Source organism: Bubalus bubalis, chromosome 8, assembly GCF_019923935.1.
Source record: "Bubalus bubalis isolate 160015118507 breed Murrah chromosome 8, NDDB_SH_1, whole genome shotgun sequence".
NCBI lineage: Eukaryota > Metazoa > Chordata > Mammalia > Artiodactyla > Bovidae > Bubalus > Bubalus bubalis.
Window position 1 is genome coordinate 113,329,581 of NC_059164.1, and position 17,816 is coordinate 113,347,396.

Here is a 17,816-nt window from a genome sequence, read left to right on the forward strand (position 1 = left end):
AGAGTTAAACCGGCTTTATCAACCCCTCCCCTGCACTCCAGGACCTGATGTGGCTGGAGAAGACATGCCACTACAATGACCTGGCCCAACTGTCTTTTCTGGAGCTCAGACTTCAGCTGGCCTCATCTTGCCCACTGGCCCCCTCCTTCCCTAAACCATCAGGTCCTTCCCTGCTTTCAGTCCCCTATGTGAGTTTTCCACATCTTCTTTCTCCTCCAACCTCCTCCTCTCTCCCAGCTGATGCTCTTGCTTCTCACTTCCCGGAGAAAAGAGAAGCTTCTGAAGAACTTCCAGAGATCCCACCATATCTTCCCACCTCCCGGCAATCACTCCCCTGGTTCCTGCAGCTGAGTTCTCTGTGCTCCCACCTAAACCCGGCCATCCCCCTGCATATGAGCTGCTGTCCCCCGTCTGGCACGCTCCAGGCCATGGCTCCAGTGCGTCAGCCCCGCACCATGTTCCTCTTCCCTGCTCCACAATCATTCCTTGGAGATCTCATCCATCACCCCGTCTTAGAGTTGTAAATACCTTCTCTATGTTGACAACTCTCCAAGTTTTCCTCCAGCCCATTTTCTCTCCCAGTCCTTAGACTCACGTAGTGTCTACTCACAGTCAGTTCCACCTGGATCTTGAATAGATTCGCCCACAACAAAACCCCCGCTCTCGCACCTCAAACATGGCTCGCTGCCCGCCCTCCTCACCCTGCTTCCCACTGCTCCAGCCCCCAAGCTGGGCACATCCTGGAATCCTGTCTTTTTCTCCCACCCCACATCCAATCTGAAGGCAAGTCTTGTTGGCTCTGCATCCAGAACCCAGTGTTTCTCGCATCTCCACGGCTCCCAGCCTGCTCCAACCCGTGAGCAGTGAATAAGCTGGCTTCCAACCTGGCCCCCAGTGGTCTACCCTCAACACACAACCAGAGGGGTCCTTTAGCAAAGGGAGTGAGATGCCATCACTTCTGCCCCCACAAACTCCCCCCATCTCATTGCCAGTGAGGGCCAAGTCTGGGGGTCCCAGGACCCAGTCCCATTGCCCCTCCCAGCTCCCTCTGTGTCCTTCTCCTGCAACCCCTCCCTCTTCTCTCCGCCCCGGCCAGACACCCCAGGCCCTCGACACTCCTGAAGCTTGGAGCCTGCTGTTCCCTCTACCAGGAACATGCTTCCTCCAGCTAACACTGTCGCCTCTCTAAAGTCCTTGTTTGAATGTCCCCCTCTCGATGGGACACTTCTGTCCACCCTGTTAGAAGCCTCCCTTCCCCCTCTCTCTCCCCCCTACACATTCTTATCTCTTTCATCCTCCTGGGTTTCTTTCCGAAGTCCTGAACACCTTTCTTTGTCCTGTATCATCTACTTATTTAGTACGTTAGCCTTTCTCTTCTCTTTCCCCCATTAGAATGTAAGCTCCACAAAGACCAGGATCTTAATGTCCTATATGTGGATAAATCCCAAGTATCTGGCACATGGCAGAGACTCCAATATCTCAGGTATTAGGCGCTCAATTGTGTCCAACTCTTGCGACCCCATGGACTGTAGCCCACCAGGCTCCATGGAATTCTGCAGGCAAGAATACTGGAGTGGGTAGCCATTCCCCTCTCCAGGGGATCTTCCCAACCCAGGGATCGAACCCAGGTCTCCTGCATTGCAGGCAGATTCTTTACTGACTGAGCCACCAGGGAAGCCCCAATATCTCAAAGGTGTGAGTAATGAGAACCCACTCCAAGTCTACTCAAGATTTCCAGCGTGTTTCCAAACGCTGGGTGGTGTTACAATCTGTGCTTGAGGTTAGCAGGATTAACAACAACATCAGCTCAAGCACTTTCATTAACTGGTCTAACTGAAAGGTCTAACTGTCCTGTGGGGGCTGGGATTCCCTTTCTAGAGATGAGGAAAAGGAGGCGCTAAGAAGGTATGTGACCTGCCCAAAGCCGCTATGCTGTTCTAGGGCTGGGACTGCAGAGCAGGTCTCCCAACGTCAAGGTCCCTCCCTGGCTTCTCTCCTTCATCTCAATCTGCCTCTCTGGTGTCCCTTCATGGAGAGCCTTCCTGCTGGGGACACACACACACACACACACACACACACACACACTCCTCCACCTTCCCTAAACACCTGTTTTTTAAAGAAGGAAATCAAGATCCCCAGAGGCCTGCACATTTAAGCTGAATTACCCTCAATTATCTTTTAAAACTCACTCTCCAAAAATCTCAAGCAGAATGTTTCAAACATTGGGAATATAAATTCCAGAAAACTTGCCATCAAGGTGTCTAAAATTCATGTCAATGTGTTGGAGGAAGTTGCGTTAGTTCCTGTGTATGAATTACCTTTTAGCCAAAAAAAATGAATCCTAATTAAACTCTGAACAGGCCCCTGGCTCCTTGCTCCTGTGGGTGGATCAGTGGACCCTTCAGCGGCTTCTCCTGGCTGGACAGATGGATGCATATGTGTGCATCCATGGAACTCCTGGCTGGGACCCACTCACATGGTCTACCATGTTGGGATATCTCCCTGTCCTCCAGGAATCACCCCAGGTGCTTCCTTTGGGAACACGTGGTTACCTGCCCATAGGCTGTGGGCAGCCCCAGTGTCACCTCGTCCTGCCTTCCTGATACCACTCAATGGTCATGGGTGTGCAGAACTCACAGGGTCCGATCTGGTCTAAGAAGGTAGGAGAAATGATCCGAGCAAAAGGCAGAAGTCTCCATCTGTGTGCAGAGGGCCCGAGGATTCTTGGGCAACCAGGCAAAAGTATGTGGGATTGAGAGACAACGGTCTGGGAAGCCCGCCCGTGATCAAGGACGTCATGGTCAAAGCCAGGCTGGCCCCCTCCCATGTCCCCACACAGCACACCCCGGACATCTCTGGGGCTCAAACAGCTGCTCATGAAGCCCCACAATGGGGCAGACAGGGGGAGACAGAGTGGGTGGTCTCAAGGCCTGGACCTGATTGGGGGATCACTCCTGGTTTCCGCAAACCTGTGTAACAGGCCAGCAGGTGCCCTCACCCCCGACCTGTATAGTGAATCCCCTCCAGGTAGCCCCTCGGCCTGCCCTGACCCATACCCTTCTCCCGGATCTGGGCACTTGCCTGGGCCATGGCAAGCCACTCTGTCCTGGGCCAGAGCTGTGACCATAGGGCCTTACTGCCCTGCCTATTGCTCCATCTCTTCTGGAGTCCTGTCCTCCCCCAGGCCCTGAACCTACTGCCCTGGGTGAGGTCTCTTGCAAGCTCCTCAGAGTGATGACTCCGAGCTTGGACTCAAGAACGGGGCATCTCACCTGTGGCAACTGTGGACATTTAGGGGCTGGATAATGCTTTACTGTGGGCTTCCCTGGTGACTCAGATGGTAAAGAATCCACCTGCAATGCAGGCAATGCAGGCTCGAGCCCTGGGTGAGGAAGATCCCCTGGAGAAGGGAATGGCTACTCACTCCAGTGTTCTTGTCTGGAGAATCCCATGGACAGAGGAGCCTGGTTAGCTGCAGTCCATGAGGTTGCAAAGAGCTGGACATGACTGAGCGACTAACACGCACACAATGCTTTCCTGTGGGGCCGTCGTGTATTGTATGATCTTAGGAGCATCCCTGGCCTCTATCCAATAAATTCTACCAGTACGCTCCTCTCCCCACCTCTAGACACTGTCCTTTGTCCCTGGAGGGTGAAACTGCCCAGGGTTGAGAATCACAACTCTAGAATCAGACAGTCTTGGGTTCATGCCTGGCTCAGCCTCTGCATGACCATAAATAAGTACAAGTCACTTGACCAGTCTGAGCCTCATTTTCCCCGTCTGCAAGACATGGAGCCCATCACCTAACTCATGGTGGATGTGAGGATTAAAACGAGGTCATATATGTGGGCAGACCAGCACAGCATCTGGCGCAGAGTGAACTGTTAATGAAGCGCCTGCTATTACTAGCTTCCGACGCTAAGCCTGCGGGACCTTGTGGGCTCGGCCCCTGCCTGACCTCTGGGTCCTGCTGCCGACCACCCCCCAGCTAGGGCACTGCTGAAGACAGGAGCCCTCAGAGCCCTCAGCTGCGGGCCATCAGGAGTCCCACAGGAGGGCAGCCGTGAGAGGTTGGCCAGGCAATTATTCACAGTGGCCAGGGAGCCACAGGGGAGTCTGGGTTCTACCCAAACCACTGGAAGCTTCTTTGACTGGAGAATGACCATGAGTACACAGGGTGGGAGGGGCTTCAGGGAAGGAGGGAAGACATTGAGAAGCCACCACGAGTAGTGAATCAACTGGAAGGAAACCCAAGAGGAACCCATAAGGCTGCCTGTCGGGTCCAGGGAAGCTGAGGTTTGGGAGCTGCTGATGGAGGCATCTGAAGGACACTCGGGGCCTCCCGCCACGCCCCCGACCCCTGCCCCCTGCTCCTGGCCCCTTCCTGTGTCCAGTGAGCCCCCGCTATGTGATGTCTTGTACGAGGTACCGTTGATTCACACACTGGACACAGCCTCGGCCCCCAGGACTCTGAGTTTGAGGACTGAGTGGGAACGGACGGGGCTGAAGGCATGGACAGCATGGAAGACGGAGAAGCGCATGGCAGCTCCTGCCACCGACGGCGAAAGCCGCAACGCGAGGAGTGGGGAGGAGAGGACCAGTGCACCTCACCCCAGAGCTCCGGGCTTCCTTGCGGAAAAGATCAGCAAACGCCCCCGAGAGCGTCCTCCTCAGAGGGACTGTGACCTGCTGGGGCCGTTGGCCCTGGTGACAGTGGCAGGGCCATCAGCAGCCACAGCCAGGCCCCAGGGTGATGGTGAAATCTGTGAGTTTCTGGGAGCTGCACCCAAACCCTGGCAGAGACAGTGGGGGCACCAGGGCTGAGCAACGGCAGAGCTGCCCGAGGACGGGCTGTGGGTACTGCTGAGCCAGGTACCCACAGGGTACCAGACTGCCCGCGTATCTGTGGAAAAGAACCGCTGGAGGCCTTCCACCACCTCCGCGTGTTCCCACGCAGAGCCGGGTGCAAAGCTGGTGTCCGGCAGCCAAGAGGCCCAAGGGAGTCCGTGGTGGCAGCAAGTCAAACTGTTCCTCGGGGCCCTGGTTCCTCCTGTGGTGGGTGTGACCCAGGTCACCTCCTGGAGGTTCTGGCCACCCAGCACTCATTAACTCCCTTCTCATAAGATAGGACGCCACCTTCTGAACGGGCTTCCCTGATGGCTCAGTTGGTAAAGAATCGGCCTGCAATGTAGGAGATGCGGGTTCAAGCCCTGGGTCAGGAAGATCCCCTGGAGAAGGGAATGGCTACCTACTCCAATATTCTTGCCTGGAGAATCACATGGACAGAGGAGTCTAGCTGGACAGTCCATGGGGTTGCAAAGAGTCAGACACGACTGAGCGACTAAACCACCACCACCACCACCTTCTGAAGGCAGCTCTCAAAGTCCCCTGTTATGGGAAAATGGCGTCCCCTCCCTCCACCCGATTCCTTTGCTGGAGACCCAACCCCAGTACCTCAGAATGCCATCTTTAGAGATGAGGTCTTTAAGAAGGTGACCAAGTTAGAATGAGGTGGGTCACTAAGGTGTTCCTAATCCAATATGGCTGGTGTTATAAAACTGGGGAGGTTATGACAGAGACAGGCAGACACAGAGACAATGTGAGGAGACACAGGTGGAAGGCAGTGGCCTACCAGCCACGGAGAGAGGTCTGGAGCCCAGCCTTCTCTCACAGCCCTCGGAGGGAACCAGCCCTGCCCACGTCTTGGGCTTCCAGCCTCCGAACTGTGAGAGAATGCATTTCCATTATTAAAGCTGCCCAGTCTGGCACTTGGTCTTGGCAGGTCTAGCAAACTTATCCTCTCAACACTGCTCCTCACTATTCCTTGGGCTCCATGCCCCCGCACCCAGCCGCCCCCCTCACAGCCTCTGGTTTGCCTGAAGCCACGGAACACAGGGTGCTCAGAACAGTGTGCTTAAATAAACAACGAGGTCCTACTGAATAGCACAGGGCACTTCATTCAATATCCTGGGATAAAGCATAATAGAAAAGCATAGGAAAAAGATGGGAGTTCCCTGGCGGTCTAGTGGTTAAGATTCTGTGCCCTCTGACTGCCGAGGGTCCAGGGTCAATCCTTGGTCCAGCAAGTAAGAAAGCCATGTGGTGAGGCCAAAAAAAAAAAGGATGTGTATATATGTATAACTGAATCACTTTGCTGTTCAGCAGAAATTAACACAACATTGTAAATCAATTCTACTCCAATAAAAAGTAAAAAAAAAAAAAAAAGAGTGATGTGCTTATGAGCAGAACACAGGGCAGGCCCTGGGGGCTGGAAGACCTGAGTCTGAGTCTTCATTCCACCACCTATTGATGGGAGGACAAAGGGCCAAGCTCTCTAGCCTCAGTCTCTTCGTCTCTAAGATGGGTTCAGCATCATCTCCCCTCTCTCACTGCATTATTGTGAGTAGGAAAATGGCAACAAGAGGACACGTGTGAAAATCCTCTAAGTCACAGAGGACTGAATGAAGTCCTCACTGTTCACAACACAGCACTCTCTGGTGAACACCCGCCCCACTTTGGCCTTGTACCGAATTTCCTGTCAATTAAAAACTTGACTCCCTTTCTACTTTGTAACAAAACATCTCTCCCCATCCCATACTTCTAAAGTTGCCTTTTTGGATTCGAGGATATTCCTCTTGTAAGAATTAAGCGGTTATTCCAGCTCAAGAGCTTTTGGATCTCAATTCTTTCATCCAATATATTTACCTCCCCCCGCTTGCCAGTTGAGCATCATTCATAAATCCAGTGAGTGGGACCGTCTCTCTTCATCCAAATCTTTATGGAATGTACTGAAAAATGCACAGGACAAGTCCTCTCTCCAAATGATCTACACCCTGTTGGCTTAGCCCTCAGTTGGCAGCAAATTTACTCAGTCACAGTAATACCCAGTGATGTGCTGGAGTGTCATGTTGGTAGTTTAAAATCAGCTCCGGTAGAGTATTTATACCACAGAAATTAGCAGATGATACAAATCAGATTTCAGCTCCCCCTTCCCACCCTGTCAAGAGCCAGTTGTAAATATTCACTAGCACACTGCATTCAGGCCACCTGTGTGTGTCTTACTCAAGCTACTGGGAGAAACTTTGTCAAGTTGTTTGGCCTCCAAATGAACACATGAATCTTTATGGAGCTTAACAGCTGATAAAACGGTTCAATATTCTTGATTTAATTTGGTTCTTTCAACATCCCAGGAAATGAAAAGTCTGGCTTTTGTGACCCATTGGACTGTAGCCCACCTGGCTCCTCTGTGACATTTTTCAGGCAAGAATACTGGAGTGGGTTGCCATTTCTTTCTCCGGGGGATCTTCCTGACCCAGGGATTGAACCAAGGTCTCCTGCATTGCAGCAGATTCTTTACTTGCTGAGCCATCCACGAATAGGTTTACTATTAGTGAAAAGTGAAAGTGAAAGCCGCTCAGTTGTGCTCTGACTGTTTGTGACCCTATGGACTATACAGCCCATGGAATTCTCCAGGCTAGAATACTGGAGTGGGTAGCCTTTCCCTTCTCCAGAGGATCTTCCCAACCCAGGGATCAAACCCAGGTCTCCCACATTGCAGGCAGATTCTTTACCAGCTAAGCCACAAGGGAAGCCCAAGAAGACTGGAATGGGTAGCCTATCCCTTCTCCAGGGGATCTTCCTGACACAGAATTGAACCGGGGTCTCCTGCATCGCAGGCAGATTCTTTACCAACTGAGCTATGAGGGAAGCCCCATTAGTATACCCATTTTAAAGATGAGTAACATAGGTTAATGATTGACTTAGAGCCAGACGGCCAGTAGGGGCTCAAATGCTCATGTTCTGATCTCAAGGTCAACGTTCTCCTCCGCTCATCATCTGACTGCTCCCTCACCCCCGCTGGTTGTCACAAGCATCCTGAATTCCCCCAGCACCCCCTGCTCTGGGTTTACAACATGGACAAGTCGACAGGGAGCATCTCCAAGGCTCCGGCCCTTCCCATCAGCAGCATATCTCTGAGAACTGATGAATGATGCTTCTCTGCCTGGGAGAGGGTCCTTGAGTGTTTGACAAGACTCTGCATTTTGTTTCTGATTCACTGATGACAGGAGGCCACCTAAAGTGACAGCAACCCTTCGTGCTGTGTGTCTCAGACTGGGGCCCCCTGAGAAACACCAATGTAAGTTCAGGGCCTGAAGGCTAGAAGAGATGACAGGTGACAGGTGACAGGGTAAGGAAAGCTCGAGGTGGATGCTGCAAGCTGGGAGAGCCAGACAGGCTTCACTCAGCCCACAGTGCGTCTCAAAACACTTTTAAAAAAAACCTTAAAAGTGGGAAGCTTTCATATAAAAAGCCAGATTCTCAGAATCTCTTAAAACACTGGAAATCTGGCAACACAGATGGAGTTGAGGGGCTCTCTTTCTGAAGGGGTGTGAGCTGTACAATACACAGCATCCTGTTCCCTATTTTAGGGGTTGGTTGAGTCTCTCACACCCTAGGGCATGCATGCGTGTGCATGCTAAGTCATGTCCGACTCTGTAACCCCATGAACTGTAGCCCACCAGGCTCCTCTTCCATGGGATTCTCCAGGCAACAGTATGGAGTGGGTTGCCATTTCCTCCTCCAGGGGATCCTTCCCACCCAGGGATCTGAACTGGCATCGCCTGCCTTACAGGTGGATTCTTTACCAATAGCGCCATGTGGGAAGTCCATGTCCCTGGAGACCCAGCAATCAATGGGAAGTAGGGTGGATCTTGCAGACCATGACAACTAGCCTTTGACCCCTGCCTCAGAGCTGGGGTGAAAGGGGTCACGTATAAAGGGCTGGTTGCTTTGCCCTTTGGGGGCTGCGGTTTGGGTCATGGCCCTTCTGAGGAAGCAGTGGACAGAACTCAGCTGGGACTCTTCCCTGACCACTGGGACGTTCCCTAGCCTCTGTGTACCTCAGTTTCCCATCTTAAAAGTGGTGATGATCATATTTAACTCACAGTGTTGTGGTGAAGATAAATCAGTTAAGCCACGGGAGTCTGCAAACCCCAATAAGCCCTCGGTCTACACTGGCTGTCCTAGTCTGACTCCAGCCTTCTTCCCCTACTTCCTTCCTGAAGTCGCAGCACTGGGCCTCAGGTGCTGCGAAGAAAGTGGGGTCTGTCCACCCCCCAGGGGGCATATTATCTAAGACTGTTTTCTCCTGAAGGAATGGGCCTGGGTAGAATGGGGGTAAAGGAAAAAGCGAAAGCAAGAGTCGCTCAGTCGTGTCTGACTGTTCAGGACCCCAAGGACTGGAGCCCGCCCCCAGGCTCCTCTGTCCATGGGATTCTCCAGGCAAGAATACTGGAGTGAGTTGCCATTCCCTTCTCGGGGGGAGGGAGGGTATCTTCCCCGACCCAGGGATCGAACCTGGGTCTCCTGCATTGCAGGCAGGTTCTTTACCATCTGAGCCACCAAAATAGGGGGAGGGGTGATAAAATTGGGGCTCAGAGGGGAAACTGAGGCAAGCAAAAGCAAAAGCACATGATGCACCTGCCGGTGGGGGTAGCGGGGAGTGGGATTCTCAGGCTGGCGGACGTCAGCCTCCCCTCCCTCTACTCGGGCCCGCCCCCACCGGCAGGACCCTCCCCCGCGCCGGCATCGCCTCCTCCAGCCCACCCACCTGGGCCCGCGCTGTTGATTCAGCTGCGGAGACCGGAAGGAATCTGTTTGCAAGTCCAGGACAGACGGAGGACCACACTTTTTTTTTCCAGCGAAAAAAGTCATGAAAGGCCAAGAAGGCAGGCCTCCTAAAGACTGCGTCCGGCTGGACGGCCAGATGCTGCTGGAGAGATGGCGGAGGCTCACAAGGTAACCGCACCTAAGTTCTCAGAACCGACCCGGAGATGCCCTTCTTGCTGGGGGGTGGAGGTTGCGGGGATTGGGATGGGGGGCGTGCGGAAAGCCCCCGGGGCTTCTCGCTGACTCCAACACAACCCGCGGCAGTAAGCACAGAGGGCTGGAATCTACGGAGACACGAGTCACCATAGCAGTGCCCTGGGGTCTACAGACGACACCTGGAGGCGGCACAGCGCCCAGCATCACGTTTTAACCCAGCGGTGATGAGGGGCCGAGGCCAGCCATGGTGTGCGGGCCTTGAGCAGAGAGCTCGGTCTGCAGCATCGCACTGAACCTTTCTTGACGAGGTAGTAAGCCTCGTCTTAACTGCAGACGCTGAGCCTGAGAGCTAAGTGCTTCTGCCCAGGTCGGCTGGGGCAGGGACCGGGCAGAGTTCAGTCTCTAAGAAGGCTTGGGGGACCCGGAAGCCTATGTGTCCTGCTCTCCCAGTGGGTGCCAAGGTCCGAGCAGCCGGCACAGGCCCCCAGGTAGGGACTGTCTGAAGAGACAAGAGCTGGACGTTCCCCAGAGCAGATGCAGGGCCTGTGGGAGAATTGCCTCCAAGCGGCTGGAGGCTGTCAGATGTCGTGGAAGCAGAGGGCAGAATTCAGTCTCCAAGGAGGCCTGTCATGGAAGCAGAAAAGGGGTCCATTCTCTGTAACTCCAAGGGCAAGACCAAGGTTGCAGGAAGAGCCTCCCTCACCACAAAAACGACTGAAGAGGGGATGGATTTCCTGGATCACGGTGAACAGGTTCTATCTGCGAGGGACTGCCCCAGGTGTGGCCCCCGGAGCAGCTCAGGTGTTGGCAGGTCAAGGCGGGCAGGCCGGGAAGGCCCACCCTTGGGTTGTGGGCGCATAGAGAGTGTGGGGTCAACAGTGCAGAGGGATCTCAGGCTTCTTTTAGGGTCAGCTGTCAGGGCCACCTGCTCTCTCCTACTGCCTTATTCATCTGCTCATTCATTCAAGAAAGTGAGAATTCCCTGGTGGCCCAGTGGTTAGGACTCTGCCCTTTTCACTGCTATGACCCAGGTTCAACCCTTGGTCGGGGAACTAAGATTCCCCCAAGCTGCATGACCATAAAAAAACACATAGTTTTGTGTTTTTTTCCCCAGCACTATCCTGAACAAGAGCCTGGCAGGCTGCAGTCCATAGGGTCGGAAAGAGTAGGACGTGACTGAAGCGATTTAGCATGTATGCATAAGACATAAGAAGGTGGAACTTGACACCTCAGGTGGGGAGAGAGTGCCCCTTGAAGAAGTGGTATTTAAGTCAAGACTTGAATGCTAAATCCCTGGCATCTGTGTCTAGCCCTCGGCGGGTTCAGGACCTGGGGGTAAGGGTGTGTGGCTGGTCCCTTCCCGTACCCAGGCTCAGCTGTCGGGCACACATACTGGTGGTGGTGGTGGTTTAGTCGCTCAGTCGTGTCCAACTCTTGTGACCCCATGGACTGCAGCCCGCCAGGCTCCTCCATCCATGGGATTCTCCAGGCAAGAATACTGGAGTGGGTTGCCATTTCCTTCTCTAGGGGATCTTCCCAACCCGGGAATTGAACCTGGGTCCCTGCTTTGCAGGCAGATGAACTGATGGAGGTCTTTATTTTCCTATGAGGATAATCCCCTTCCCCAAGAATGTGACTCTGTACTTGATTCCTGATTTTAAATAGACTTCCCTGCTGCCTGACACATACTGGAAACTGTTGTAGATACTAACAGGCAGTGCATCCTTCCAGTTGCTCTAAGTTTTATCTTTGGATTGAGCACAGTTAGCAGGACTTAAATGGCCACGATGTTCTGTCAGCCCTCGGCTGCGCCCGAGGAAACTGCTGTGGAATTGTTGAGGATGTCACTAAAACTGTCACACAGGATTCCCCTCACATCACCTCACGGGAGACACTTCTCGGGGTCTGTGGGCCAGAAATCATAGTCTTTGGGGGGCAAATGGTTAGGTTTTTGTCTTACAGGCAACTGTAACTGCTTACATTTGCCCTGTTGTAAGTTTAACACTTAACACTGCCCTGTGACACCGGGCCTCCTCCCACTCACCTCACCCTGGGCCGCAGCGTCCCCTCCCCGCCCTGCGGTCCTCTGCCCCGGGCCCCTCACTCTGTGTGTCTTTGCAGACCACCTCAAGCTCTCTTGGAACGAGGCGAGTGCATCTTTCCTGCCTGCCTTTCCCTCACAGCGTACTGCGAGTGCATCTTTCCTCCCTTGCCCTCCCCTCACAGCGTACTGCTCCTCACTCCAAGCCCCAGAATGTTCTTCCGTCTGGAAAGGAAGGCCGACACGGGAGATGATCCAAGTTTGTTACATTCCAGTAAAGGCATGGACAGCCACAGACTCCTGAGGCGATTTCTCACATTTCCTGGAAGTGAGTTCGGGTGACAGAGAAATGGGTTTCACAGCGTAGGAAGCAGATCGAGACATAGGTCGGGCTGAGGATGTCCCACACAGCCATGGCCGCCCCCCACAAAGTCTCCCTCATCTTCGGTCCCCCAGACCCCTGTGAGGAACTGGGGGTCTGCAGGTCCCACACCGCCATGGCTGTCCCCCCACAAAGTCCCCCTCAGCCATGTCCCCACAGGCCCCTGTGAGGAACTGGGGGTCTGCAGGTCCCACACCGCCATGGCTGTCCCCCCACAAAGTCCCCCTCAGCCATGTCCCCACAGGCCCCTGTGAGGTACTGGGGGTCTGCAGGTCCCACACAGCCATGGCTGCCCAGTCACCCTTGGCCGAGTGTCCCCCAGCAGCAGCTGAACCCTCTGGCGCAGCGAGTCAAGAGGGCTCAGAATCCAGCCCAAATCAAGGGCCGTGTGCTCATCCTGAGTGTCTGTGGCTCTGGGTCCCCCGGTGACACCTCTCCAGGTGACACCTCAGCTCATTACTTCCGCGCTCACAGCTCACTGACAACCAGCTCTCACTTGCAATCACACTGCGGGCATTTGGGGTGAAGACAGCTCCAGCTGTGCACGCCTGGCCCGCCTGCCCACCCCTCGCGCCGTCGAGACGCTGGCACGGGCCTGTCAGCATCCAAATGACAGCACGTGCCCAAGCCGCCGGGCGTCAAAGCCGGCTCCCTGCCTGCAAGTGCACACGCAGAATGAAGGCCAATTTTATGGTACTGAAGTGAAAGTCGTTCAGTTGTGTCTGACTCTTTGCGATCCCATGGACCGCTATGGAATTCTCCAGTGGGTAGCCTTTCCCTTCTCCAGGGGATCTTCCCAACCCAGGGATTGAACCCAGGTCTCCTGCATTGCAGGCAGATTCTTTACCAGCTGAGCCACAAAGGAAGTCCATGGCTTTTTTTTATGGTAATGGGGACTCCAAAATATAACGCCAGAAACCCCACAGCATCTCACTCCTCACCACCTTCATCACGTGGGGAGGTCAGAGTACCCAACTCCCCAGGAGTCTTAGACTGAACCCTCGATTCACTGCATGACCGGGGCCTCTCGGGGACCAGGGGTCACTAAGGTGCACTTACTGCTCCCAGAGCCTCCTGACCCCCCGGGGTCTTCTCAAGCCTCCCCTCCCTCTCCACCCACCCCTTCAGCTAGGTGACCTCCTCTGGTCCTCTGGGAAAGGCCTGGAACAGCCCAGGGCACCCACCTACTGCTGCTGGGGACCCCCTTAGGGATTATCTCAGTGCACCCCAGAGCAACTGCAATTCACGAGGATTCACCATGTGGAGGCCTGGCTCTGGGGTACCTGGGAAACTCGGCTGACTTCCCATCAACCAGCCCCACATTTGACCTGGCCTCCACCTTCAGATGCCCCAGAACTTCAGAGCTGCCTGGGAAGAATGTATTTAGTAGACTAGCTCACACCTTTACAATCCAACCCCACAAACTAAGGAACACATTCGCCCTTAACCTTGCCGGTGGTTAGGTTGCAGGATAGGGGGTCAACCTTTGTCTGGGGGCCTGGATGAGCTGCACCTGTTTCCGCGGTGACCAGCACCAGGTCATGGCCTCTCTGCCACCCAGTGCTGCTCCATCTCTGGGCCAGCCAGGCTGCCCCTGCCCCATACCACCCCGGGCACAGCCTACCAGAGGGGTGCAGGGTAGAGAGGGGCAGGACTGCCTTGGACTTCAGAGCAGTCCAGGCAGGAAAGCAAGTTCCTCTGCTCTTTCCGAGGGAGGAGAAGCTGAGACTAGCACTCTTATTTGGTCCACCCCCTACCCTCGCATCACCAGTCTTCCCCACCTTCCTGTTCTCCCAAAATGAAAGTCGCTCAATAGTGTCTGACTCTTTGCGACCCAATGGACAATTCTCCAGGCCAGAATACTAGAGTGGGTAGCCTTTCCCTTCTCCAGGGGATCTTCCCAATGCACGGATAGCACCCGGGTCTCCCGCATTGCAGGCAGATTCTTTACCAGCTGAACCACCAGGGAAGCCCCCTGTTCTCCAAAGCCTACTTCAAATCACCCTACTTAGGGCACTTCCTGTGGGCCGGCCGGCCAAGTCTGCTCCCTCTGCTGGACTGCCAGCCTGAGGGCAGGGACTGGGCCCTCACACCTCCAGGGCCCCCGACAGCACCTAATATGTTACCAGGTGATGCCCACTGGTGAGGCTGGACTGGGAGAGCTCAGACTGGGCTCCAACCCCCTCCCATGGATGGTCTGGGCTCTGGGGCAGGCAGCCTTTCCACGCAGTGCCTCAGTGCTTCCTTCTGGACCAGGGACACCACCCTGGGACTAGCCAGGCTGTCCCCCTCTCTGCCACGGTGCCGGGAGGAGACTCAGGAGGATCCAACTCACGTGCAATGGGCCTGAGAGCACCCCTGAGCCCGGGCCTGCCTCGTGTCAGCACGGGACTATCCGCCACCAGACACCCAACAACAGGGCGCCACCATCACCCCTCCCGCCCCAAACAAAGCCCTGCCTGGGGCTCAGAAGGCTTGAAGACGTGCGCCCTAGCATGTCCGGGGTAGGTTTCCAGGGCCCAAGTTGTACCGCAGCTCAGCAGGTTCCCCTTGGCTGCAGAAAGTGTGTGTGTTTGTGGGGTGTTATGGGCGCATGTGAGCACTCACACACAGGTGAGAAGCACAGAGGTGTGTGTCTAGGGGGGATCTGGGCACAAGCCAGGAGGAAGGAAGGAAGGAGGAAGTGGGACAAGCCAGAGCCCCCAGACCATTTTCACATGAAGCAAAAATTTGGCTTCAGGCTCACGTATCCCTGGCTCCAATGGCCGTGCAAGGCAGGGCCCAGGGACGGCGAGAGGTGAGGGACAAGATGCAAGATGTATCTTGTATCGGACAAGATACCCCCCGAGCAAGATGGGTGGTAGGGGTGGGCGGGGGTTGTGGGTAGGGGGAGCTGGCAGCAGGGTCTGGGCAGAGGCTCTGGCCCTCGCAGGGCATGAGAAGAGGCACTGCCAGGGGCCAGATGGGGGCGGAAGTGCCAAGAGGGGGCCGTGGAGTGTGAGCAGAGGCCCAGCCACTCCGGGGCTGGTGGGGAAGGCAGAGCCTACCTGTACCACGGCGGGCGGGTGCTGAAGGCCTGCGGTCATAGGTGGCAGGGTCCTGCAGCGGGGGACTCATCCAGTGCCCCCTTGGTGCCCGCGCCCAGAGCCTACCGTGCCTGCAGCACCAAGGGCCATTCTGAGGAGGATCTGAAAGAAGAGGGCAGTGGGAGGGGCGGCCCAGACCCTGAGCACAGAGCAGACTCACAGTGGGCCCGAGGAGGTGGGGGAAGATGCTAGAGGGGCCCATGTGTGGGGCATTCCCTGGCACGGTCTGGGGAAGGCAGGAGGTGCACTGAGCAGGAGCCAGCCCGGCTGGGTGGTCCAAGAAGGACTGGTGTGAGAGCAGAAAGCTGTCCGAGGCCAGGTCCTCCCGGCAGAGTTGGGAGGATGAGAGCAGAGAATGCAGGCAGAGCCTGGGCCCTGGCAGGGGAGGCCAATCTGGGAGACTTGGCAGAATGGAAAGGTGGACTGTGAGCCAGGATGGGAGCTGGATGCCTTCTGGAGCTCAGGCCCCATCCCAAGGGAATCCTGGGGGTGGCCAGCAGGTAGAGCTGACCTGCTCTGTACTCCGCTCAGCTCACACTGAGCCCTCCCTGTGTGCACAGCCTTCCTGGCTTCACTCCCACGCGAGAGCAGGACAGTTGGGAGCGGGGGTCACTATCAGGGCAGATGGTGGGGTGTCGGGGGGCAGTTCGGTAAGTATGGGGGGGGGCTTGAGAGCAGTTGAGGATCACATGTAGGTGGTGTTGGCCGCAAGGGTGAGGAGGAAGGGGAGGCAATGAGATGGGGATGATGCCAAGAGGGGAGACAATACCAAGCCAGGGCTGGGAGGAGGTAACCTGCGGGAAGGTGGGAGACAGGGGGACAATCTGAATGGGGGACAGGTGTCCAGGCCAGAGGATGCCAAGTGGAGACAGGGAAGGTGCCAGGCAGGCAGTGGGCAGGAAGGGAGATGTCAGGCTGGGGAAGGAGGGCAGGTGCCAGGGGGGGAGTGGGGAGGAGGCAGAGGGTGCCAGTCAGGAGCAGCATGAGGAAGTGCCAGGCGATGGGGAGGGGTGTGGGTGCCAGACACAGGGGAAGAGAGGAAGGTAGCAGGCAGGAGGGTGCCAGGCAAAGGGAAAGAGGGGAAAGACAGGGGAGAATGGGGAGGTACTGGGGGGGTAGGGAAAGATGCCAGGCAGGGGTGAGGAGGAGGGAGAATGCGAGGGGAGGGATGGGAGTCTGCCAGGCATGGAAGAGGTGCAAGAGAGGGAGTGGGGGAGGTGCCCTGCAGGGGAGGGAGAGAGTCGGGGGGGGGGGGGCAGTCAGGAAAGAAGGAGGGGAGGAGGAAGAAGCAGAAGGCGGCTGCCAGGTAAGGGGAGGTGCCAGGCAGGGGAAAGAAGGGAGGTGCCAGCCGGGGGTGGGGGGGACAGGGAGATGCCAGGCCAGGGGAGGCGGGGGAGATGCCAGACGTGGGGGGGGGGGGGGCGAGGGATGCCAGGCAGGCGGGAGAAGAGGAGATAGCAGGCGGGGTGGGGGAGGAGGGGTGCCAGGCAAGGGAGGGGGGTGATGTCAACGCAGGCAAGACGGGCACCGACAAACAGGGAGGCCGGGGCGCCGGCGCAGCGCGGCCCGGCGGCGTCTCCTCTGGGGGCCCGGGGACCGCGCGGCGCGGGTCGCTCACCTGCTCCCCCGGGACCCCGGCCCGGAGCGCGGCCACTCGCTCCCCGCTCGGCGCTCGGCTCGGCCCGGCGCCTGCGCCGCCGCCGCAGCCCGGAGCGGGGGAGGCGCAGGGAGCGTCTGCAAAGAGCGAGCGGCTTAATAATGAGTTAGGGATCGGAGCGGACGGCGTCGCCCCGTGCATCCGCATTTGTGATCCCCGGGCTCGCAGGCCCGTCGTGAGCTTCGGGCTGAACACGGATGCGCTGGAGGTCTGTAGACGCGCCTGCTTCTCCGCGGGCTCACCCAGACCGCCAGAGCATCCCGAGTGATCGCAGGCGGTACCCACTCCAGGACACACACACACACACACCACACCACACACACACCAAACACACCCCCACACACATCACACACACACCACATACACACACACCACACACACACACCACACCACACGCACACACACCCCACACGCACACACACTGCCACACACATCACACACCACACGCACACCCCCCCACACACATCACACACACCACATACACACACACACCACACACACACACCACACGCACACACACTGCCACACACATCACACACCACACGCACACCCCACACACGCAGACACACATCACACAAACACACCACACACATATACACACATACCACACGCCACACACACACAGACACACACCACACACACTCACCACACAACTACACACCGCACACATGCACACACACACCACACGCACACACACTGCCACACACATCACACACCACACGCACACCCCCACACACACATCACACACACACCACATACACACACACACCACACATATCACACACCACACACACCACACACACACACCACACACGCAGACACACA

At 56.2% G+C, this 17,816-nt stretch overlaps 1 protein-coding gene across 1 annotated transcript in view; it reads right to left on the reverse strand.

The window, feature by feature from the left end:
- SMARCD3 (SWI/SNF related, matrix associated, actin dependent regulator of chromatin, subfamily d, member 3) overlaps positions 1 to 17,105 on the reverse strand; it is a 33,414-nt gene extending 16,309 nt beyond the window's left edge. The window contains exons 1-2 of the mRNA XM_025291844.3: positions 16,953 to 17,105; positions 15,296 to 15,436 (exon numbers count right to left, since the gene is read on the reverse strand). Of these exons, the coding sequence (XP_025147629.3) occupies positions 15,296 to 15,334 (39 nt within the window). The 5' untranslated portion in view covers positions 15,335 to 15,436; positions 16,953 to 17,105. The remainder of the gene's footprint in view (positions 1 to 15,295; positions 15,437 to 16,952) is intronic.
- Positions 17,106 to 17,816: the final 711 nt, after the last annotated feature.